The following is a 26,333-nucleotide window of genomic DNA, read 5'->3' as shown; positions in this document are numbered from 1 at the left end:
GCTGGCAGAAATGAGAATGTGCCAATAATTAAGGTGGTCTGTGAATCCACTTCGAAACTGATTTGGGTCAACTTGCTGTTTGTCAATCAGTGATGAAGTAGCTCATCTTCACTATCTAAAAGAATTTTTATGTCATAGCTTCAAAAATTACCTAAAACTGCTAGTAAACCAAACTTCCCCCAAGAGAATAATGGGGGTGAAAGGCATCCTCAGAAAACAGGTCAAATTTGCCCTCAGTCAATCCACACCATCAGCCAGTAGACACAGCATTCAGGAAATGCTTATATTTTTCTGCAAATCACTACTGCTAACTTCTGAGATCACTAACAATAAACTGCCAACTGTAAACTTCAACCCTGAATACAATATCCTCCCAGCAATTAAACAGAAGATGAGAGAGTGAATTCGGTTTTTTAAAAAAAGACAAAGTATTTTACAATTTCTACTTCCTACCATTTTTGAGGGAAATTCTGTTTCCTCAGCCTAACTCCCATCCTGGCACTGACAGCAAATGATAATGTTTGTACTTTACAGTGTGTTTAGTCCACAAGTCAGCTAGCGGCTGGGTGTGATCGGAAAAAACCAGTGCCGGGAGACCCTGCCTGGCTGCCCGAGGGCTCAAAGGCTCAGTCGTATCTCAGCTGACCTGTTCCCTACTTGCTCTACAGCTGTGGAGATGTGCTTTAGAAAAATTCAGTGCAGACTATTTTCCTACCAGAAATTCTCTGATGCCCTAGTACTATAAGTACTTGATCACCCAGACAGCCCTGCCAAAAAGAACAGGAACAATTCTCAGCCTCATCTCTATCAAGGTCAGTCTTTGACTCCTCACACTTGGCAAATGGAAATAAATCACCTACCCTCAGGAGATTTTCATGGCCATCAAAACAAAATGTTTAAGAGCAACGATAAAACCATAAAGACTGCTGGGGTGCCTGTGCGGCTCAGTCGGTTAAGAATCTGACTTTGGGTCAGGTCATGATCTCACGGTTTGTGGGTTCGAGCCCCGCATGGGGCTCTGTGCTGACAGCTCGGAGCCCGGAGCCTGCTTCGGATTCTGTGTCTCCCTCTCTCTCTGCCCCTCCCCTACTCACACTCTGTTTCTCTCAAAAATAAGTAAACGTTAAAAAACAAAAACATAGGCTGTGAGAATAGGCACTAGCCATGAGCCACACTAAAAGCAGGAGGCAAAGTAATCATTATGTTAGAACGGTGGTATCGCTTCTCGGCCTTTTGGCTAAGATCAAGTGTATGTTAGAACGGTGGCTACTTTATTAAATTGTAAATTATTTTCAGTCCTCCTGGGCAAATAATAAAAAGTGCCTCACTGTTTATTAAGTGCAAGGGTCCAATGAGACAAAGCATCAAAGCACAAAGAATACCTGGCATATATTAAGTGGTCAATAAAATTACCGTTATCCTCCTGCTTGCTTGAATGTGGTAGAATCTGTATAGCAGTTACTGTCTGCACTGCAGCTGCTAAGATTCAGCTTCAACCCGCCCCACCCACCCAGGCTGGCCAGAGTTCAGCAGCAGAGAAGTGGAGACAACGAGATATCTCAGACAACTGCAAATTGTATATAGTATGAAGAAGAAATGAGACGCCCCTTCGGCCTCCAAACGGGCCCTGGCCCATATTAACCGACCGCAAGGCAACTTATGGATTTGCTTCTTAGCATAAACCAAATTCCCTGGGCAGAAGACACGAAAAGACACTTTTCCAAAGAAGACATCCAGACGGCTAACAGACACGTGACAAGATGCTCAAATCACTCATCATTTGGGAAATACAAATCAAAACCACGATGAGATACCACCTCACACCTGTCAGAATGGCTAAAATTAAATTAGCAACACAAGAAACAACAGATGCTGGCGAGGATGCGGAGAAAGGGGAACACTTTTGCACTGCTTGTGGGAATGCGAACCAGCGCAGCCACTCTGGAAAGCAGTGTGGAGGTTCCTCAAAAAACTAAAAACGGAACTACCCTACATCCCAGCAACTCCACTACTAGGTATTTACCCGAAAGATACAAAAACACATATTTGAAGGGATACATGCACCCCAATGTTTACAGAAGCATTACCAACAATAGCCAAACTATGGAGAGAGTCCAAATGTCCACTGACTGATGAATGGATAAAGAAGATGTGTTGTATATACATGTAAAATGGAGTATTACTCAGCCATCAAAAAGAATGAAATCTTGCCATTTGCAGTGATGTGGATGGAGCTTAGAACATGCCTTGCTATGCAAAGTAAGTCCATCAGAAAAAGACAAACACCCTATGATTTCACTCATATGTGGAATTTAACAAACAAAACAGATGAACATGCGAGAAGGGGGGGAAGAGAAGAGAGGGAAACACACCACAAGAGACACTTAACAACAGAGAACTGAGGGTTGATGGAGGGTGGTTGGTAGGGGATGGGCTAGATAGGTGATGGGTATTGAGGACACTTGTGATGAGCACTGGGTGTTGTATGTAAGTGATGAATCACTGAATTCTCCTGAAACCAAAATTACACTGTATGTTACCTTAAAAATTTTTAAAAAACAAACAAAAACAAACTAAATTTCCTTATGAGAAATGTTTTATCTTTTTTCAGGAATTATGATTAAGCAGGCTCCATTTTAAACCGCATTTTTAAGCTTGTTCTGTATCTTAACCTATAGGATATCTCCCCATCTCCAAAGATCACCGCTCAAGAAACAAACAGCCAAAAGATACTGGATTAGGCAGTACTTTATTCATAAAATACATACCATCAATGCGAAGCATAAACACACTTACATGCCAGTGGTATTATTAGTCATTGCCATGCCAACCTAAAATACCTGAGGAGGTGACTGTCATGTAACTTACAACTGACTACACAGTACTCACCCTCAAAGCTAAAAAAATATATAAATTACTCTACTGATCTGTCTAGAACAAAAAGACTTGACAACTGATATAGTTCAGTTACACTACTTTAGGTACACGCTTGCAATTTTCTTCTTGTACTTGAGAATCTGAAGAAGTCAATACACATTACAATCGGTTGAAAAGTAGAGAAAATAGGCAAATTAAAATGAGGATGGAAATCCTGAGCATCGTCTACATGAGGCAGAAAAACTTGGTTTCCATTTTCTTTTTTATTTTATTTTACTTTATTTATCTATTATTCATTTAAATGTTTGTTGATTTTTGAGAAAGGGAGAGCATGAGCAGGGAAGGGGCAGAGAGTGAGAGAGACAGAGGATCTAAAGTGGACTCCATGGCAACAGCAGAAAGCCCAATGCAGGACTTGAACCCATGAATGGTGAGATCGTTACCTGAGCCGACGTCAGACACTTAACCGACTGAGCCATCCAGGCGCCCCTGGTTCTCATTTTCAAAGAAAACCATCCTCTAATTAGCAACCGATTTTTAATAGACTATTTCTTCTTACAGTATTAACAATGAAGTGGTAACATCCTCCTCCTCTCCTAACAAATATGGATGATTACAGTATGCCTGCTTCAAAGGAGTGTTTTGAGGCTCAATATTTGCAGAGATTTGAGCCCTGCTGAAAGCTACTAAGTAAATAGAAAGTAGTCATTGAGAATGATCAAATAAAAGCAAAGATGATTTAATATCACAGAAAATTACACTTATAGTTGGCACACTACCATGCCAATTTGGTCTCTCAGAGCACACACTCTATAAAAGGTCACTGTGGGTTAAAAAAAAAAAAAACAAGTCCCACAGCGAGTTCAAGTAGCCTACAATGCAGTATTAGCAATTAAGGAAGTAGTATTCTTCCTCCATATTCATTTGGGAATCCTTTCTACTAAGTAAGAGAAATGCAACAGTGATTTGTTAAAAACGATGGCTACAGACAATTCAATCTCAATGCTAAGAGCCTGCTTAGAAGCTAGAATACTGTAATGCTGCACAGTATTTTTTAAAAGAGCAAACTATCGTATAAGCTATAAAGCCGGCACTCAAGTACTTCCAAGATAATATATTCCTAAAAAAATTTTCCAGAAAAACTTATGTTCCTAACACAAGGTTAGACTACAGCATTGCAACTTCAGATTCAATTAACATCAAGTACCTACTATGTGGGACTCCCTCTAACAGGCATTTTGCTGACATTATCTCAATGAGTTCTATCAACAATAATCCTAAGAGAGGTATTACTAGCCACATTTTCAAAAAGGGAAGTTTACTGTATTCAGATTCTTGCCCACATTCTAAGAATTTAAACTCAGTTTTATCATTTTACCTTTAAAAAAAAAATGTTTATTTATTTTGAGAGAAAGAGAGAGCATGAGAAGGGGACGGGCGGAGGGAGAGAGAGAATCCCAAACAGGCTCCGCACTGTCAGCACAGAGCCCAACACAGGGCGTGATCCTATGAATCATGAGTGAGATCATGGCCTGAGCTGAAATCAAGGGTCGGATGCTTAACCAACTGAGCCACTGAGGCGCCCCAGTTTTGTCACTTTAAATCCACTGTCCCCTCCATTCTGTCAGAACAAGGATCTCATCTGGCTGTGCAAAAAATAACTGACAAATCATTTAATCTCACTGGGCCTGACCTTCCTCATCAATAAACTTAGGAAGAAGGTTGAATTATTTCTAAAGTCAGTTTCCCTTACTCTCTTTCCTGATGTCTACCAAATTTACCATTTTAATCACTTTAAAGTATACAATTCAGTGGTTCCTGATACATCACAATATATTACCACTCTCTGATTCCAGAACATTCCCTCACCTCAAAAAGAAACTCCTAACCTTTAAGCTGTCACTCCTCTACCTTCCTTCCCTCCCCCAGGCTCTGGCAGCTTCTGATCTGCTTGCTGCTTCTATGGATTTGCCTAACCTGGATATTTTACACAAAGGGAATCACACAATATGTGACCTTTTGGGTCTGGTTTCTTTCACTAAGCAAATGTTTCTGAGGTTCATCCACACTGAGGCGTATATCGTACTTCATTCCTTCTTATGGTTCAATAATATTCCTTTGTATGTATTTACAGACATTGTTTCTCCATGCATCCGCTGATGGGACATCTGGGACCTTCTGGCTACTGTGACTAATACTGCTATCCACACACATGTACATTTACTGACTTGAGTCCTTCCTGATATATATCTAGCAGTGGGGCTGCAGAGTCATATGATAATACTATGTTTGAATTTCTGAGGAACTGACAAAGTATTGGGGCTCACCAATTTTATATTCCCTACAGCAATTACAAGAGTCCTAATATCTCCCCATCCTTAACAACACCTATTTTCTGTCTTTTTCTTTCTTCCTTCCTTCCCTCCTTCCTTCCTTCCTCTCTCTTTGTAATTATAGCCACCCCAATGAGTGTGAAGTGATATCTCCTTGTAGTTTTGATTTGCATTCCCCTAATGCCTAATGATACATTAACTTTTCACGGGCTTTTTGGCCATTTGTACATCTTCTTTGGAGAAATGTCTATCCAAGTCCTTTGCCCATTTTTTAGTGGAGTTGTTTTTGTTGTTGAGTTGCAGGAGTTCGTCAAATATATGAGAAACAAATCCCTTAGCAGATATATGATGTGCAAACATTTTCTTCCATTCTTTAGGTTATCTTTTCATTTTCTTCACAGTCCTTCAATGCACAAAAGTTTTTCATTTCAAGGAAGTCTAATTTATCTTCTTTCCTTTGCTGTTCGTGTTTTTGATATCTACCCTAAGAATCCATTGCCATATCCATCTAAGATCTCTTTTTGCTGGTGTATTCCATAAGCTTTTGCTCATTTCATAAATAAAGTTGTACCTGAGTAACTCTCTTTGTTTTACTGCTGGGTTATTTTGGAGTATTTATTACATTGTCCTTATCAAGGAAGTGGCAGGATTTTAAGCATGGATAAAATTACCCTGTTAATAAGATGGTCGGGCTGGAACTCCTTGAGATAAAATGGGATAGCTCTGAAAGAAACTGCTTTCTCCTCCATTATAAAGAAGAAAGGAAGAAGGGGGGAAGAGAAAGGGAGGAAGAGAGGAAAGAAGGAAGCAAACACTGTTTGAGAACCTCATGAATTAATGAACACACACATACAAATTTAAAAGCCATTCCAACATGCACCTCCATGTTTACAGCAGCATTATATACTATAGCCAAATTATGGAAATAGCTCACATGTCCATCAACTGATGAATGGATAAAAAAGATGCAATTTGTGTATGTGTATATATACATATATATGTGTATATATACGTATATATATACACACACACACACAGAGATATATACACATATATATGTATATATGTATATATACACACACATAATGGAATATTACCCATCAAAAAAAAAAAGAAATCTTGCCATTTGCAACAACATGGATGGAGCTAGACAGTATTATGCTAAGTAAAATAAGTCAGTGGGAGAAAGACAAATACCATATAATTCACTCAGATGTGGAATTTAAGAAACAAAACACACAATCATTGAGAGAAAAAGGAGAGAGGCAAACCAAGAAACAGACTCTTAACTCTAGAGAACAACCTGATGGTTACCAGAGGGGAGGTGAGTGGGGGATGGGTGAAATAGGTGATGGGGACTAAGGAGGGCACTTGCTGTGATGAGCACTGGGTGATGTATGGAAGAGGTGAATCACTATATTGTACACCTGGAACTAATATTACGCTGTACATTAACTAACTTGAATTTAAATGAAAACTTAAAAAATAAAATAAAAAATAAGTATAATAATAATAATAAAAAAAAAAAAAAAGGATGTTCTGGACTAAATGTCCAAACATGATAAACCCTGGAAAGACAGCTTACCCTGCAATAAAAACTCATTACTCTAGCAGTTACTAGAATTCTAACACATGGAATCATTTCTAAGATCTACTTCCCTTATTTTAACTGACCAATAATGTTCGTGTCTACCAAAAGGCTTAAATATGGCTTCAAAAGGAAAGGCATTGCTGAAGGATTACTTGAAAAATAAACCATGTTTAACCCCCCCCAAAGAAAAAGAAAACAAAAAGAAAAAGAAGATGGAATATATAAACAACACAATACCCTGCAGCCATTTAAAGTGATATTGCTGAGTAAAATTTCATTTATTGACATTGAAAGGTTGAAAGGTATTTACAACGTAATGCTCTATGGTGGGAAACAACTAGTTTATAATACATATACTCAGAAAGCCATATATCAATTAAAATATCTCATTCAAAATTATTATCATGGGATGCCTAGGTGGCTCAGCTGGTTAAGCGTCTGACTCATGCTTTTCATTCAGGTCATGATCTCATGGTTCGTGGGATCGAACCCCAAGTAGATAGAGCTCTGTGCTGACAGTGCAGAGTCTGCTTAGGATTCTCTCTTTCTCTCTCTCTCTGCCCGTGCCCTGCTCAAATGTGAATATGCACACTCTCTCAAACTAAATTAAAAAAAAAAAAGGGACTTTCTTTTTACACGTTCACTTATTGTTACATTTTATCTTCACCCTGAATAATTTGTCAGGTATGTTTTTTTGTTAACTAACCACAACCACTACAACAAACATATAGTATTTCACTGATGTTATGATATTTACTGAGTATCAGCAAATTTTATGTATATAAACTCCAAAAAGTAACAATTTATTTTTTTTAAGTTTATTTATTTTGAAGGGGGGGAGGAGGGGCAAAGAGAGAAAGAATCTTAAGCAGGCTCTATCGACCCCAACGCAGAGCTCGAACTCATGAACCGTGAGATCATGACCTGAGCGGATATCAGGAGTCCGACATTTAACTGACTAAGCCACCCAGGTGCTCCACAAAACAAGTTTTAAAAACAAAATATGACGTTGTAAAAATGGTATACAGTCGGTCACTTCATCAATTACGATCAAAACTTTTCTGAACAAGTTACCAAGATGTGCAAAAATGAGATTCTATTCTGCCTCTTGTTTCTGCTAATAGCAAGAGGTGGGGTAAGTGGTAAGACAAGGACAGCATTGCTCCACCGGCCCGACTTGCTCCCCCTTATTTCATCTAAAAGCCCTAGCTGTGGTATGTTCCCACTGCGTGTGAATTCCACTCCCCATTGTATAAGCTGACTGAAAGCGACTACAGTCTGTGCACTAACTGAACTGCCTTCAGACCCTCAGACATGTCATCCAAATACAGACCGGAAACACAGAACCTGTGACACTGAGCAGATGCTACACACAAACATGTAAACGGCCACAGACTCGCAATGACCAGGAATCTTGGGACGGCCACACTTCCAAATAAGAGGGCAGGTGACCCAAGACTTGAGGATCTGATTAAAATCATTAAAGCACTTTACATACAGACATGAGATGATTTTTAAAGATTACATAATTCGGGATAAGTATTAAGGATAGTAGAAAAGTTAAAACAACAACAAAAACAAACAACCAAAAAAACCAATATAAAGAAAAATCTTTACTTTCCCCAATACCATAAAAACAGTCAATAGTGCCCAAAAATTTGTTCTGAGGAGAGAAATATATTATATAACAAAGTGAGTCTTCTTCATATAAGTTTAATTTTCTCCAAATACTTCTCAGAAAAAGGAATGAAAAAATTTTAAAGAAACACAATTTACATAATCTATTAAAGATACATTTAAGCACTCACATGGTGACATAACAGCAAAAATGCTTAAAATCTCACATAAATTAGGCCAGGAGAGAAAATTGTCAATTTTTTTTTTTTTTGCCAAAATTATCAGAACTGATTCAATATTCAACACTGCAATTTACTTGAGAGAAAACTTAGCCTAGCCAACTTTACTGTTTCTTGAATCTAAAATTTACAGTACCATTCCCAAATTAGAGTACTAGATTTAGAAAAGCAATTCAGAAAATCACCAATGGTGTTCAAAAGTTAATAAATTCAGTTGAGACATAAAACATTTACATTTTACACATTTTAATTGATTTCTGGCTGTAGTATCGTTAATATAGAGGGCTCATTGTGAACTACTCCAGTATTTTCCAGCAGCTGTTGGGTATATCGTCAGCCAAGGAAGCAACAGACCAAGGCGTAGCCAGTGGCCACACGTTAAGAACTCTTAGATATGGAACAGATCTTCATATATCTGGACCACTTCAGTTTCCAAGTTGATGCAGGGCTAAACGTTCCGACAAGATCAGACGATAGGTTTTACATTTATCTACTTCTCTCTCTTAAAGGACATTCTTGCCATACACCAGACCAAGCCAAAGAAGTCTGAAGATTCAAATTAAAAACTCCCCGAGTGATCCTGGACCTAATGTGTCTGTCTGAGGGCCCTCTACACCACAACCTACTCTAGGGAGGCTGTGGCTCGGGGTTCCATTTCTGTCTCCAGCCATTTCTTCTCCAACAACCTACCCCCAACACACATTATGCTGTCTCTCTGCCTGACTCAATTTAGAATCACTCCCTTTTACACCCAGGCCATCCTTTCTCCCTTTCTCCCTTCATCTGATACCCCAGGCAAAGATGAAACCCTAATTAAATCCAATTACCCACCTGCTCTACCTCTGCAGCTAAAAATGGATCAAGAAAAATGTACAACCTTCCAACAGTTCCCATTTTAAATTTATGGCCACAAATTGCAAATGGGCAATCAGCACTGTTCAACACAGTGAAACAGACTAAAATCCCGAGTTTGTTCATTTTCCCAGTATACAAAATACTATTTCATACTTTCTCCTCTGTTTCTCAAACCTCTTAAACCTACCCACTCCCTCAGCTGCCTGGAGAAAAAAGCAGGAATCAGACACAAATTTCTCTTCCAACACTCAAAACTACATACCTAACCCATACTCTTATTTCCTATTACAACAAATGCCATGTTCTCACTTCTTTCACAGTCCAACCCTTCCATTTGCACAATGGATCTTGCAACTTCTCACTTTCTCAAGAAAATTATATCCCTCTCTGTGCTGCGTTATCAATTTCTCTCTCCATGGATCTGCGGCATCGGCATACAAGCCTCCTCTAACATCTGCAGTCATTAAATCCACACTCCCTACAGGGACCATCCTACCTCCAGGCTTCTTGAAAGAGTTAACTTATCTGGTGGCTTCCACTTTGTGTCCTCACATTCTCTCCGCGGTTTAATCCAAGCAGGTTTCTTTTTCCTCTCAGTTGTACCCGAGATGACCACTGTCAAGGTTATCAGAGAGGTCCATCTAACCAAATACAACACTCACGTGCCTATTCTCTTTCCTGACCTCTCAACAGCATTCAATACTACCCGCCATCTTAGGGCGCCTGGGTGGCGCAGTCGGTTAAGCGTCCGACTTCAGCCAGGTCACGATCTCGCGGTCCGTGAGTTCGAGCCCCGCATCATGCTCTGTCTCTCTCTGTCCCAAAAATAAATAAACGTTGAAAAAAAAATTAAAAAAAAAAAAAAATACTACCCGCCATCTTAAAACAGCTCCTCCTGCCCCTAGACAATGATCACCAGTGATCTCCATGTCACTGAATTCACTTTTTTATCCCTGTATAGTGATTAGAGGTTGAGGCTGTTGAGTCACACGGACCTGGATTCAAATCTTGGCTCTCTCACTTTCTAGTACTCAATCTAGGCACTGATATTTAACCACTGAGCAAACCAGGGAAAATATCAGGACCTAATTCACAGCTCTGAGGATTCAATTAATTAATTTACTTTTTTCTTCTCTATTACCTCTTAGGAACATGTGACATAATTCACTCTCCAAGAAATGTTCTTCCTTTCATTTCAGACTGCTCCTTCCTATTCGCTGTCATAAGCTCCTCCAACTCTACTTGCCTTTTAAATTTAAGAGCTCATAGGAGAGAAAGCATGAGCAGGGGAGGGGAAGAGAGAGATGGGCACAGAGAATCCGAAGCAAGCTCTGTGTTGACAGCAGTGTGCCCGAAGCATGGCTCAAACTCACAAACCACAAGATCATGACCCGAGCTGAAGTCGGATGCTAAATCAACTGAGCTCCCCCCCACCCCCCAGTATCCTGAGCTCATAAATTTCTGTATTTTCTCCCTAAGTGATTGATCTCCACCATTCTCATGACCGAAACTACAATCTAACCCTCAATGATTTCCAAATCTCAGTTTCTAGTCTATAATTTTCTCTCAAGCCCCAGATTGCCAACCAATCTCCACCTGGATATTGCAGCTACCTCATACTCAATGGGCTCAAGAGACAAGCCTCCATCCTTTTTCATGTGCTTTTTCTCTCACCAGAAACTCCCCTGCCTGTCACAGTCTCTAACTACTTGCTGTCAGTCTCTGGGGCTCCATATATTCCCTCTTTTGTAACAGTCACTAAACTTATATTTACTGGCTTGCTAGACCGTAAACTCCATGATAGAAAATAAGACCTTCTCATATCATTAACACTTTGCCTAGTGTCTCTTACATACGAAATGTTTAATACTTTTTTTTCATTTTTTTTTTTTAACATTTATTCATTTTTGAGAGGCAAAGCACAAACAGGGGAGGGGCAGAGAGAGAGGGGGAGACACAGAATTTGAAGCAGCCTCCAGGCTCCGAGCTGTCAGCACAGAACCGACGTGGGGCTCAAACTCACGAACCGTGAGATCATGACCTGAGCCGAAGTCAGACGCCCAACCGACTGAGCCACCCAGGTGCCCCTTAATAAGTACTTCTTGAACAGAATCTGAGCTATTGAAAAAGTTACTGCTTATTTAATTTCTGAAACAGCATTTTATCTGTTCAGTTGTCTAATGCAGTATAAACACTTTCATATCAAAATACTTAAACCACTGGTTTACATTAATGTCATTTCTAATCCATAAAAATACATCAAACAAAATTTAGAGGTACTTCTAAATATATTCTATTATGTCTGGGGAATTCCACAATTATCAATTGCCTCTGGATATAAAAAGTTAAAAAGGCTCCAAGCTAGGAAAGACAACTAAGGGTGATACTGTTTGTTTACCTACTTTGGAATCCCACAGAATTTTTTAAAAGAATGTTAGTGAAAAGATGATATTTTAAGTCTGAAATGCATGAACTTTCTGGATTATTTTTACAAAGGATTTTCTTCTCCAAGACTCTTCTATCATTTTCCCCACATGAATACTAAATACTATCACACTCTAATTGTGTATTAATATTCTGTTTGTTTTTACTCCTCAAAGATAGTATCCAAACAGTAATTTTTTTTAGCTTATAAAGCCTTCTCATGGTTAAATGCAGAGTTTCCATTAGGGAGCCTGAAATTTGAAAAAAGCTTGTACACACACATACGCTCTCACACAGATACCAAGAGATTCACTGTGATATCATGAAGATGTACATATATGACTTGAATACATAAGGGCTTTTAGAAAGTCAAATTGATTACAAAACCAAAATATGCACTAAATTGAGGAAAAACATTTTGTATTGCTCTTATGTAGAAAACATGACCCCTTAAAGGGCAAAATCATTGAGAAACTGATCACACTGAAAAAGGATACAAAACAAAGTTAAAAACAAGAAAACTGGAGCCATATAGCCTTAGGAATACTTAAATAAATTAGATTGCAAAGGACCAGACTTTGTTCTCAGAGTATCTGGGCAATTATCTCACAAATAAGGGCTATTTCTATTTTCTATAACTGCCAGAGTATTTGATCAGATTGCTTCTGCACGTTCTATAATAAACCAAAACACACATAATGAAAACTTATACGTACACTAATGGAATAAAGAAATTATAAAATGGACGATTCTCTAATATTACAAAAGTATTTGAGCTTTTAACTGATCTCCTACAATTATCCAAAGTACTTAATTAACCAGTTACGAAAGAGCCTATATGTGAGATAGTAATGTCACACCTTTCTCCAGAAGCTCTTAAATCCTCTGAATGCACCCTTTGAGTTTCTGAGCATGTTTCCAAAATAATTATGGAAAGCCATTTATCAAACTATAGCAAGACCTCTTTTTAGTTTATACCCTTTTACCTACTAATTATACTCCTGGCGAATAATCCTATATACTAAGGAGGCTTTATTCAGTCAGTCAGTCAGTCAGTACATGTTCATTAAGCACCTACTATGTATATATACACAAATATGTTTGTCACAATATAACAGGAAAATACTGGAAACAAACCCATTATTTGACAATGGAGGAACTGGGAGAAAACCATAGTATTTCGTAGCCAAAGTACAATACAGTCATTTAAAATACACGCATGGTAAGTTGGAAGCAATATGGAAAAAGTTTTACAGAGTTACAGGACAAAAGCAGAACATAAAATCAAAAAAGTCATAGAATCACACTCTCAGAAGAAAGTATCCGTAGAATAAACACGGAAATAAAATAGGTCAAATAGATTGGCTGCATCTTGGGGGTAAACCTCTGAGATTTTCTTTATATCCCTGGAATTTTCTACAATTTCTACAATTTTCTACAAGTCTTCTACAATAAACATACATAACCTGACTAATGAAAAAAACCTGTTTTTTCCTGTTTTTTGAGAGAGAGAGAGAGAGAGAGACAGAGAGTGCGCGAGAGAACGCATCTGCACAAGGAAGGGGCAAAGGGATAGGGAAAGGGAATCTGAAGGAGGCTCCACACCCATCGCAGAGCCTGACATGGTGCTTGATTTCACAACAGAGAGATCATGACCTGAGCTAAAATCAAGACTCAGGCACCCGGGTTGCCTGGGTGGTTAGGTTGGTTACACATCTGACTCTTGATTTCGGCTCAGGTCATGATCTCACGACTCATGAGTTCAAGCCCCACATGGAGCTCTGTACGGACAGCACGGAGCCTGCTTTGGATTCTCTCTCTCCCCTCTGTCTGTGCCTCTACCCCACTCACACTGTATCTCTCTCTCTCTCTCTCAAAATAATAAATAAACCTTAAAGAAAAAAACAAAGGCACTCAACCGACTGAACCACCCAGGTGCCCCAAGAACCACAATTTTTAAAAGACAATACTTATCAATCATTTCATTTGAGAAGAAAAACCACTGACCTGTCTTCAAAATTTTCTGAACCCTAAATAACCATCCCAAATGGCACAAATGAAAATTAGTATCTTAATACAGAACTGCTGGAAGCAAAGCTCATTTTATAAAATTTCTCATCAAAATCAGTGAGTAAAAAGCCCAAGACTTTACTGAATGTTTCTTCAGATCACAGGAGACCATGTTCTAGAAAAAGCAGTAATTGCTACTTATCAAAATGGAAAAAAATTCTGATTAATGAATGAGATTATCTTCTCATAACCATATCAAGTACTGAACAGTAATAATAAAATCTCAATTTTTTCCTAAACCAAATGCAAACATCATTATTTTTTTTTAATCATTTACAAGTTAAGACATGCAAAGTAAAAAACAACTAGAAAGTCCTATAGCAAAACATAACAGTGTTGTGGGTACGGTTTTAATTGTCTTTTTTTTCCTATATTTTTAAAAATGTCCATAATAGATGCACAACTTTTAAAAAAGAGAAAAATAGGGGCGCATGGGTGGCTCAGTCGGTTAAGCATCTGACTTCAACTCAGGTCATGATCTCGTGATCTGTGAGTTCGAGCCCCTTGTGGGCTCTGTACTGTCATAACAGCTTGGAGCCTGGAGCCTGCTTCAGATTCTATGCCTCCCTCCTTCTCTGCCCCTCACCCACTTGCATTCTGTCCCTCTCTCTCTCTCTCTCTCAAATATAAACATTTAAAAAAAAATTTTTGTTAAAGAGAAAAATAAACTTAAATTATCAAGGGAAATATACTGAAATATATTTATACAGATTAGATTAGTAAAAATACAGTATTTGTAAAATTCAGACCTGCTTGTGAGAGCAGCTCGAGAAATCTGAAGGCCCTTCAAAATCAGTCAATACAACCATCACTTTTAGGGAGATCAGAATACTTCACATTTCTAATACCAGAGTTCATAATTTGAACAAAGACGTATTTTTCTCTTACTAGGAATCTGTCATAAACAGATCTAAGGATGTTTTCTTTTTAATGATATAGCCTATTTCTTTGTTCATAAGGTATCAACATCCATGATGCCATATAGCTGTTATAGTAAAGTGTGTTAATAAACACAGTCTTTAGTGAACTAACTGAGGTAACATCAAAACATAAAACTTTCTTTACTATGTAAAAGTATTTATTAGTGTCTCTCATTGACTTTAGGTGTAAAATTATTTCAACTTAATCAGAGAAAAGCAAAAGGAAATTGAGAATCCTATGCCTATCACTGTATGGAGAACAACAACCAACAAGATACAACAGTGCGTATTAGAACACTTTCAGCAACTTCAAACATACATACATTACGGGATCAACTGCTAAGTCATTAAATAAGCAAAAGAGGCAGTATCTCAGCAATGAATAAAGTACAGTGCTCTGAAGTTAAACTGTCTGGTTTCAAATCCTAGTTCTACTTGTTTTTAGTTGTATAACCTCAGGGTTAATCTCTATGTGTTTCCATTTCTCCATCTTCCTATAAAATAGGGATAATAACAAGATAATGACAATAACAGTATAATAACAATAACAATTCATTCATAAAAGAAAGAAATCTTTTATTTTCATTTTTTCAATATGATGACAGCTTTATTTTTTTTTAAGTTTATTTATTTATTTTGAGAGAGCTAGAGAGCGAGAGAGCATGTGAGAGAAAAAGTGCATGCAGGTGCGGGGATGGATCAGAGAGAAAAGGAGAGAGAGAATCCCAAGCGGGCTCCATGCTGTCAGTGCAGAGCACGATGTGGGGCTCAAACCCAGGAACCGTGAGATCATGACCTAAGTTGGATGTTTAACCAACTGAGCCACCCAGGTAACTGTGAAAGAAGTATTTTATCTAAAAAAAAAAAATGTTTTTTTAATGTTTATTTATTTTTGAGAGACAGAAAGAGACAGAGTGTGAGCAGGAAAGAGGCAGAGAGAGAGGGAGACACAGACTCTGAAGCAGGCTCCAGGCTCCGAGCTGTCAGCACAGAGCCCACGCAGGGCTCAAACTCACTCGTACCATGAGACCATGACCTGAGCTGCACTGACTGAGCCACCCAGGCACCCCAGAAGTAAAGGAGGAGATACCATGTCTAGCACAGAATAAGCACTAAAACAGGGCTTTCCCTCCTTTTTCTTCACTCGAAATAGAATTTGTCACCCATTTTGGAAATAAGAATGAAGATCTCTAACTCAACAAATTAGTACTTAAAGTCCTAAATTCACTTGAAATCGTAATTACCCACCACAAAGTACCTTGTGCAACCTGAGCATAATCCAATTTAACCTTAAGGTAAATGACAGTTCCCTTCCACGGCGATTTTATCCCAGTTGTTTCAAAAGAAGAAACGAATGAAACACCAAGATTCTTTCTTAAAAGATGTACCAAAAAATTTTAGAGTCACTGTACTAACAAAACGTGATTGTCTCAGAAGTGCAAAGTTACTGGGGGAAACATAATAATGCACAACCAAGAGCAAAATTTAAGTATTTTAGTGTTTTTAGGATATTTAAAGTTAAGGTGCTTGGAATATTCAAAATTATCAACATTTGTTAAGTATAAAATTGCTATTCTCTATAAATAAAGAAATGTCAACTATGATTAGCCTGGAAGTAGTTATACTAGAGCCATTCAACTATCTTGGGATTACTGTGTTGTCTTTTCTCACAAAGAAATTAGTACAAGCGACAGAATGTTACAAAAATAGTCAATAGTGTTGAAGGCTTTTTAATAAACTTCATTTTGGCAAATAATCAGAGAAACTAACAAACAATGAAATCATGATGATTTCATTTATTTGTTCTGTACATATCTGATTAATAGGCATTAATTTTCTTGATGGAAACAAGAGAACTCTATTGTTATATACAGATTAGAAATGTGAACACTTAGCATTTCCCACAACTACTGACTCCACAAATTATTTTGAATGTTATTTCAAATAACACTGTTAAGTGCCAGAGGTTAGGTAAGCAAAGAGCTCTACTGCCCTCTAATGAAATAAACCAAAAAAAAAAAAAAACCAAAAAACCCTCTTTCTGATGTATCTCAGAACAGGAAAATAATCTTACTTTGCTAAATGCAGTAGACAAACACTAAGACAATTAACTGCAAACAACTAGAATATATAAATCAAAATACTGCAAGAGAAGCTACAATCGCCCAGTTTTCATGATAAAATTAGTAGCAAAACAGGAAAGCCTTGAGACAGGAACGTTCCAAGAGAAAGGACACGAGTGCAACAGTGCTATCTAATGTGATAGCAATTAGAACTTCACTGCAGGCTACGCTTTTCATGTGTATGTTGGAAGTGAATGAGAAGAAAGACTTTTAGAAACCACACACTTTGATGAACTGCAGGAAGTTTTCAGCTCAGCAGCTCAAAAGTAAACACCATCAAAAGAGTCTCTCATAATGTTCACTGACTAACCCTCTCAGAATTTTTTTTAAGTTTACTTATTTTGAGAGAGACAGCAGGGGAGAAAGAAGAGACAGAGAACCCCAAGCAGGCTCCACTCTGTCAGCACAGAGCCCAACGTGGGGCTCGATCTCACAAACCGTGAGATCATGACCTGAGCCAAAATCAAGAGTCAAATGTTGAACTGACTGAGCCACCCAGGTACCCCTCTCAGAATTATTTTAATACATGAATACTTTCAGGAAAAATACCCTTTAACATACTCACTTAAAAGAATTTTATTTCACGCTTTCTGCTTTTTAAACAAATGCCAATTTCATAATATGGCAACTCTGTATTCTATGATACTTTCCATCATACACTAACCAGTGATAACTTGTCATTGTTTTCAATAAAACTTCTCCCTTCTTGGGCGCCTGGGTGGCTCAGTTGGTTAAGCGTCTGACTCTTGGTTTCGGCTCAGGTTATGATCTCACAGTTTTTGAGTTCGAGCCCCATATCAGACTCTGTATTATCAGCACAGAGCCTGCTTGGGATTTTCTCTCCGCCCCTCCCCTGCTTTCTCTCTCTCTCTCTGTCAAATAAACAAACTTAAAAATTTTTTAGAAAAAGTTCTTTCTTTTAACAAACATGGTTTTTAAAACATGTTCCATATTCCTGTTCCTTTCATCTAATATTCCCACCTGTCAAGAATTCCCAAAGTCTCACACGAGTACAAAGAACAGAGTACCAGATCACAAAAACAGAGAGGGAGATTATGAAAAGAAGAAAAAGTAAATCTTCCCAACAGCAGTTCACTGAGAGAACAGAGGTGTGGTGGTTAACTGCTCCTTGGAGCTGGGACACACAGCGCTTGGAGATGGCAGGTGTCTGTCCAGGCTGACAGCTGTGATACGCTCCATTACGTGTCTCTTCTTTAGCAGATATGAGAAACAGGTCAAATCCACACAATGCCATGGGAAAGAGAGGAAATACAAGGGAAAGAGGTGCACTTAAGTCTGCACCAAAATGAAAATATCGGGGTGCTCGGGTGGCTCAGCCTGTTGGGCATCCAACACTTGATCTTGGCTCAGGTCATGATCTCACGGCTCATGGGTTCGAGCCCTGCATCAGGCTGTGTGCCGACAGGTCAGATCCTGGAGCCTGCTTGGGATTCTGTGTCTCCCCTTCTCTCTGCCCTTCCCCTGCTCATGCTCTGTCTCTCTCTCAAAATAAACAAACTTAAAAAAAAAAAAAAAAAGAAAATATCCTTTTCCTTTGTAGGCCGCTGCTCTTCTTTGCATCGTCTGTTTGTCGATGCAAATGGTTCTCCAGCTCTACAAGTTGTATGGATAACCAAACACTCGTTCAAAACTTCAAAATAGCAACACACAGGGAGATACAAATGTACTCCAGGTTCTATCTCCCAGTGAGCTGGATTTCACATCTGTAGAGATTTTCTGAGTAACATGGATTAAAAACATGACTCTTTTACTAGAAGTATTACTCATTCATTCCTACTGTCTCAACATAGAACTGACATATAAACGTATTTTGAAGACATAATAAAGGAGCCGGAAGGACTCAGGCATCCCAAGGTCCACCACTGCCTACACGATGATGCTTGAAGTACACCCCATATATACGGTCACAACAGTTTCCTTCCAGCCTATCAATTCCATTTACCTACTCAGACTTAACGTATGACAGTCCAGAGAAATGCAACAGTGAAGGCGTACAGCCACTTGGAGAACATACGAATGTGTGTATGTACATCTGCACATACGTACGCGTGTGTGTCTTCACTCAGAATAGTTCCAGTCTACACTGGAACTAGTGAGTTCCAGACTGTTATCCCAAACCTAAAGGAATGTCTTCCCTAGTTCACTGTAAGAAAACATCAGGCTTTCCAGGCTGCCCTTCCCCTCCCGAGGTCTCAGTAAGCATAGATATGAAAAAGAAGATTGAGAACTAAAAAGGCAGAAGAGGGCAAGGAAAGGGAAATGATTAATTTCATCAGGAAAAAATTCACTGTCAGCTTTGGTTTAAAACAAAGGCATTTATTTATTCATTAGCCAAAAATAAGTTTTACTGCCGATGATGATGAAAATGGCAGCAGCCTGCATTTTTTAAGCATTTACCTAACACTAGGCATCGGACTAAATAAGCACTCCATACACTGGGTAACCCCGTGCGACAGGTAATGTTATCCCCGGTTTACAGATGAAGAAGCTGATAGTCATAAAGATGAAGTGACTTGCCCAAAGCTACACCACTTCTAAATTGTAGAGCATACATAATATACCAGTTACTTCAACTCTTAACTACTAAACTTATATTATTTTATATATTATTGTTATTTATACTGTATTCATCAACTTAAAATGTGTGAAATGCAATACTTTTGAAACACTGAATGAATTAATAAATTATATACAGTGAGACCCAACTCAATTGCCTAAAATTTTATAGACTTGTTAACCTGGGCTACGTACTGGTCCCCATTACCATGGAAGATAAAAATGCGCATGATATATAACACATGATGAAAGTTCTAACAAAGAAGTAATACTGCTCTCATCCTTCAATGCCCATTTTAAACAATAACATTTCTCCAATTATTCTCTGATTACATCCAGTCATAGTTACCTCTCTTTCCTCAGATCTTCCTGATTTTCACCTCTCTGTGTTAAAAAGATGCAAAGTCTCCTTTATTTAGGGGGAAAAAGTCACTCCCCTTTATCCATCTTAAAAAGGTAATCGATTACAATAAAAAGAAAACAAGTATCTTTCCCTGCTATCTTAAATATATATTTCTCTATACGCTACAGTAAAAAAAAAAAAAAAAATTCCATACCAACTCTTTTAACTTTGATAAGATGTTCAAGCTTCCTGAAATTAACGCTAAAAAAGAAATCATCACGCAGTATAAACGAATCCAAAATTCAATTTTGCAACAGCTGGGATTTAAACTCATGCACGCTAGTGTTACACACACACAAACACAATTCACATCATCTTGGTAATGCAGGCATTGGCTAGAAAACAAAATTCCTTCTACTATATGTAAGCATCTTAAAACACAAAACACCTACAAATATCCACAAATATCTAAATCATTAAAATCTTAATTTTATATGGCTATTACCAAGTTTTCCCACTGCAGAATTTAAAAGAAGAGGTTATGAAATGCTCGTGCAAGACATTTCTTCAAATGAATAACAAAGGGATAAGTAACTCTGATTCTCAAAACCTGTCACAAAGATCTAGCCATTTGTTAATCCTTGTTGAATTTTAATTTAATTGTGTTTAAAATTTCAATCCAGGGGGCAGAGACTGCTCACAATAAAGTACAAGACCTACCTGGGAAACAAAATGCAGCATTTCACTGAGGTACCATTTCTTACCTTTGAATCTTCACCACTCACTCCCAGCTGTAACACGGCTTGAGGAGATTTTAGTTTCGCTTGGGCAGAGTGAGCCATCTGAAGGTTAAGCTGCCATCCGACCGTCTCTAGCTATAAAAGACAAGTACAGATTGGAATCAGATGGTATGGAAGGAAGAAAACAGTCAACTTTCAGCAAATCTCCCACCCACAGGAATGAACATGGATAAGCCTAGACTTCATGGAAAGTCAATTCTATGGCTCCTTCAACCTGCGTTTTCTGCAAACTCTCCCTTTGGGCTCATGAGATTGGCCTTGTGCCAGGCCTGTCAAATTCAACAGTAAAACTCGTCTTCAAATACACTGCATTCTGAAAATAGAGGTCTTAGACTAAGCAACGAAGTACAGTAAGAGTCCATGGTCTTTAAATAGCATATTACTATTTCACAACAGTATATTTTAAAGCCAATGGTTTTCTCAACAGTTAGGGATTTTACACTTTAATGACCTCTCGTTGTCTTTCAAAACTCTGAACTGGATAGAATACAGGTAAGACTTTTTTTTTTTTTTTTTAATTTAGAGGAAAATTGAAGTACGCAGATGGTAAGAGGTTCACACATTTAGACACAGTTAGCAAGACTGGAAAAGAGCCAGACCAAGAATTGATATTTACTAGTGAGCAGGTGTTATCATGCTTTCCAAAGTACTCTAACTTATTATGGTTCCTAGTTATGACAGAAACTAATTAGAACATTTCCTATGAACTTATTAATTAACACAAGAGCAAAATTCAATCAGGTAAGGCAAAAATAGTAAAGACAGACTAAAACTGTTTAAGTTTTCTTTTAAAATATTAAATAGCACAAATGTGGTTTACTGAACTTGAGACATGATTGGTTTCACTAACCTCAGAACCTCAGTACCAGGAGTATTAAATTTCCAATAAATTCGAGAAACACTATTTAGGAAAGATGTGTGAAATGCAATTGTCACATGCCTCTCACAACATGGCCCTAATAACTGATTTAGTAAAAACTACCTTAGCTACACTGGTAAGATGGGCAGTCTCACAATTTTTTTTTTTTTACTTAACCAGAATACTAACTTCTAACTTGAAAGACTGTTCAACTTACTCAACTGAGTCAACTGCTCAATCACAGCAGTGACTCGAAGCCAAATTGGAAAGAGAGCAATGGAAGTATTATCTATTCAAGAGAGGATGCGATGAGAAAATAAAGATGTATTTCTGTTCTTTCTGGCACTGAACCTTTGACAGGTTATGGGTAAAAAGAGGGAAGATGTCACACGGACATAATCCACAACACCTAAATAAAAAAATCAGTGTAATGGTGTGTGTTAAGGATCTTTAACATACTGATCTTGAACAGTGACCTTAGTAAGTGTAGTCTCTAATACCAGCCCACCACAATTTTTTTTTTCAAATTTTTATTTAGATTCCAGTTAGTTTGGTTTCGCACACAGGGCATTTGGTTTCAGGAGAATTCAGTAATTCATCACTTAAATACAACACAACACTCAGTGCTCATCACAAGTACCCTCCTGAGGACCCATCACCCATCTAACCCACCCCCACTCTCCTCCCTCCATCAACACCCCCCAATTTGATCTCCATCATTAAAAGTCTCCTGTGGTTTGTTTGCCTCTTTCTCCCCCACCTCCCATATGTTCATCTGTTTTGTTTCTTAAATTACATGAGTGAAATCCTATGATATTTGTCTTTCTCTATTTACTTCACTTAGCTTAATACTCTAGCTCCATCCATATTGTGGCAAATGGAAAGATTTCACTCTTTTTGATGGCTGAGTAATATTTCATCGTGTAATATATACCACATCTTCTTTATCCATTCATTAGTCAATAGATATTTAGGCTCCCTACTTTGGGCTATTGTGGCTAGTGCTGCTATAAACATTGGGGTGCATGTGTCCCTTCGAAACAGCACACCTGTATCCCTTGGATAAATACCTAGTAATGAAATTGCTGGGTCGTAGGGTAGTTCTGTTTTTAATTTTTTTGAGGAACCTCCATACTGTTTTCCAGAGTGGCTGCACCAGCTTGCATTCCCACCAACAATGCAAAAGAGATCCTCTTTCTCCGCATCCTCGCCAACATCTGTTGTTGCCTGAGTTGTTAGTTTTAGCCATTCTGACAGGAGTAAGGTGGTATCTCATTGTGGTTTTGATTTGTATTTCCCTGATGATGAGTGATGTGGAGCATTTTTTATGTGTCGGTTGGCCATCTGGATGTCTTCTTTGGAGAAGTGTCTATTCATGCCTTTTGCCCATTTCTACACTGGATTATTTGCTTTTTGGGTGTTGAGTTTGAAAAGTTGTTTATAGATTTTGGATACTCTTTATCTGATGTGCCATTTGCAAATATCTTCTGCCATTCTGTGGGTTGCCTTTTAGTTTTGCTAACTGTTTCCTTTGCTGTGCAGAAGCTTTTTATTTTGATGAGGTCCCAGTAGTTCATTTTTGCTTTTGTTTCCTTCCCTCTGGAGACATGTTGAGTAAGAAGTTGCTGCGGCCGGGGCGCCTGGGTGGCGCAGTCGGTTAAGCATCCGACTTCAGCCAGGTCACGATCTCGCGGTCCGTGAGTTCGAGCCCCGCGTCAGGCTCTGGGCTGATGGCTCAGAGCCTGGAGCCTGTTTCCGATTCTGTGTCCCCCTCTCTCTCTGCCCCTCCCCCGTTCATGCTCTGTCTCTCTCTGTCCCAAAAATAAATAAACGTTGAAAAAGAAAACTAAAAAAAAAAAAAAAAGAAGTTGCTGCGGCCAAGATCAAAGAGGTTTTTGCCTGCTTTCTCCTCAAGGATTTTTATGGCTTCCTTTTATGGCTTACTTTGAGGACTTTCATCCATTTTGAGTTTAGTTTTGTGTATGGGGTAAGAAAGTGGTCCAGGTTCATTCTTCTGCATGTCGCTGTCCAGTTTTCCCAGCACCACTTGCTGAAGAGACCATCTTTATTCCATTGGATATTCTTTCTTGCTTTGTCAAAGATTAGTTGCCCATACGTTTGTGGGTCTGTTTCTGGGTTCTCTATTCTGTTCCATTGATCTGAGTGTCTGTTGTTGTGCCAGTACCATACTGTCTTACTGATTACAGCTTTGTAGTATAGCTTGAAGTCCGAGATTGTGATGCCTCCTGCTTTGGTTTTCTTTTTCAAGATTGCTTTGGCTATTCAGGGTCTTTTCTGGTTCCATACAAATTTTTGGATTATTTATTCTAGCTCTGTGAAGAATGTTGGTGTTAGTTTGATAGACATTGCATTGAATATGTAGATTGCCTTGAGTAGTATCAATATTTCAACAATATTTTTCACTCCTATCTAAGAGCATGGAATCTTTTACCACTTTTTTGTGTCTTCTTCAATTTCTTTCATAAGCTTTCCATAGTTTTCAGTGTATAAATTTTTAACCTCTTTGGTTAGATTTATTCCTAGGTATTGTATGGTTTTTGGTGCAATTGTAAATGGGATTGATTCCTTCTCTTTCTGTTGCTTCATCGTTAGTGAATAGGAATGCAACCGATTTCTGTGCATTGATTTTATATCTTGCAACTTTGCTGAATTCATGAATCAGTTCTAGCAGTTTTCTGATGGAATCTTTTAGGTTTTCCATATAGAGTATCATGTCATCTGCAAACAGTGAAAGTTTGACCTCCTCCTGGCCGACTTGGATGCCTTTTATTTCTTTGTGTTGACTGATTGCAGAGGCTAAGACTTCCAATACTAGGTTGAATAACAGTGGCGAGAGTGGACATCCCTGTCTTGTTCCTGACCTTAGGGGGAAAGCTCTCAGTTTTTCCCCATTGAGGATGATATTAGCATTGGGTCATTCATATATGGCTTTTATTATCTTGAGGTATGCTCCTTCTATCCCTACTTTCTTGAAGGTTTTTATCAAGAAAGATGCTGTATTTTGTCAAATGCTTTCTCTGCATCTATTGAGAGGATCATATGGTTCTTGTCCTTTCTTTTATTGATGCAATGAACCAAGTTAATTGTTTTGCAGATACTGAACCAGCCGTGCATCCCAGGTATAAATAGCACTTGGTCATGGTGAATAATTTTTTTAATGTATTGTTGGATCTGGTTGGCTAATATCTTGTTGAGGAGTTCTGCATTCCATGTTCATCAGGGAAATTGGTCTAAAGTTCTCCTTTTTAGTGGGGTCTCTGTCTGGTTTTGGAATCAAGGTAATGCTGGCCTCATAGAAAGAGTTTGGAAGTTTTCCTTCCATTTCTATTTTTTGGAACAGCTTCAAGAAAATAGGTGTTAACTCTTCCATAAATGTCTGGTAGAATTCCCCTGGAAAGCCATCTGGCCCTGGAGTCTTGTTTTTTGGGAGATTTTTGATTACTAATTCAATTTCTTTACTGGTTATGGGTCTGTTCAAATTTTCTATTTCTTCCTGTTTCAGTTTCAGTAGTGTATATGCTTCTAGGAATTTGTCCATTTCTTCCAGATTGCCCATTTTATTGGCATATAATCGCTCATAATATTCTCTTATTATTGTTTTTTGCTGGAAGCCGAGCTATCCCAGCCTGATGGCAAGGCCCAGCCTGTGGACGGATTGGTGACTGCAAGGCAACCCACCGACAGTGAAGCTTCTTGGACTCCCGCTTGTAGGTAATTTGGCCTTAAGACTACCTGGGGTATTGTCTCAGTCGATTGGGGAATTGCCCTCGACAGGCCCCCTGGGAAAAGAACCATTAGGAAAGAAAATAAGGTTCCGCAAGAAACTGTGCGGCCTTACATCTAGCCCTTGCCATCCCCTATGGAGACTCCTCTATTTACAGGAAGGATAGCCTCATACACTTGCCAGCTAAGGAGGCCGACAAAGGAGAGACATATGGATTTGAGAGCCCCACTCCGGCAACTAAGGAGTGTATCTCTGAGCACAGGTGACTTCAACCCCTAGGCCTACCCGGCCCCCAGAAGGCATTCCAGATGATGACTGAACCTAGTCGGTTAAGGTACAGAATGGTTCATTAATTCCTAGGTGCATTGTCTTTCTGAGAATGTGTGAGGCATGGGTTTCTAAGGTCCTTTTGGCCCCTTCCTGGCACCTGGGACTTGAGGTGTTAAGAGATAAAGGGCCTTTCATGAGAACAGCAAAGCAAATGCTTTATAGATTACAGATAAACACAGATGCATAATGAAATAATGTAGGAAATTAATCAATAATCAAAGGGTATGAGGGAACATTACGAGAAAATCGCCATGTTATTTCTTAAAGGTTGATTACACATAGGAACATTTTCAAAATTTAGGTAATGTTAGAAAACCATAGATGACATATACTACAAAAAAATCGCTAACAAATATAATGCCACATTTGCTACAATAAATCGGCCAGTTCAACACACTGTTGTTGTCTGTGTCCATTTTTATTTTAGTTTTAGTTTTTTATTTTAGTTTGGTTTTATTTTCACCGATGCCGTCCATCCTTCGGGAACCCCTGGACCTGCTAGAGCTGGACTCTGGCAGTTTTTATTTCAGCTGTGTTGGTTGTGATCTCTCCTCTTTCATTCTTGATTTTATTTACTTGGGTCCTTTCCTTTTTCTTTTTGATCAAACTGGCTAGTGGTTTATCAATTTT

General features: G+C 38.5%; 1 protein-coding gene across 5 annotated transcripts in view; it reads right to left on the bottom strand.

Moving 5' to 3' along the window:
* The window catches only part of COMMD10 (COMM domain containing 10), a 219,987-nt gene that overhangs the window by 149,910 nt on the left and 43,744 nt on the right, over positions 1 to 26,333 (bottom strand). For all 5 annotated transcript variants that reach the window (XM_040444280.1, XM_040444278.1, XM_040444276.1 and 2 more), the window contains exon 5: positions 20,734 to 20,844. In XM_040444280.1, coding sequence (XP_040300214.1) covers positions 20,734 to 20,844 — 111 coding nt within the window. The remainder of the gene's footprint in view (positions 1 to 20,733; positions 20,845 to 26,333) is intronic.

The sequence above is a fragment of the Herpailurus yagouaroundi genome, unplaced genomic scaffold, assembly GCF_014898765.1.
Source record: "Herpailurus yagouaroundi ecotype Mexico unplaced genomic scaffold, PumYag 192, whole genome shotgun sequence".
NCBI lineage: Eukaryota > Metazoa > Chordata > Mammalia > Carnivora > Felidae > Herpailurus > Herpailurus yagouaroundi.
This window is presented reverse-complemented; position numbering and strand designations above follow the sequence as displayed.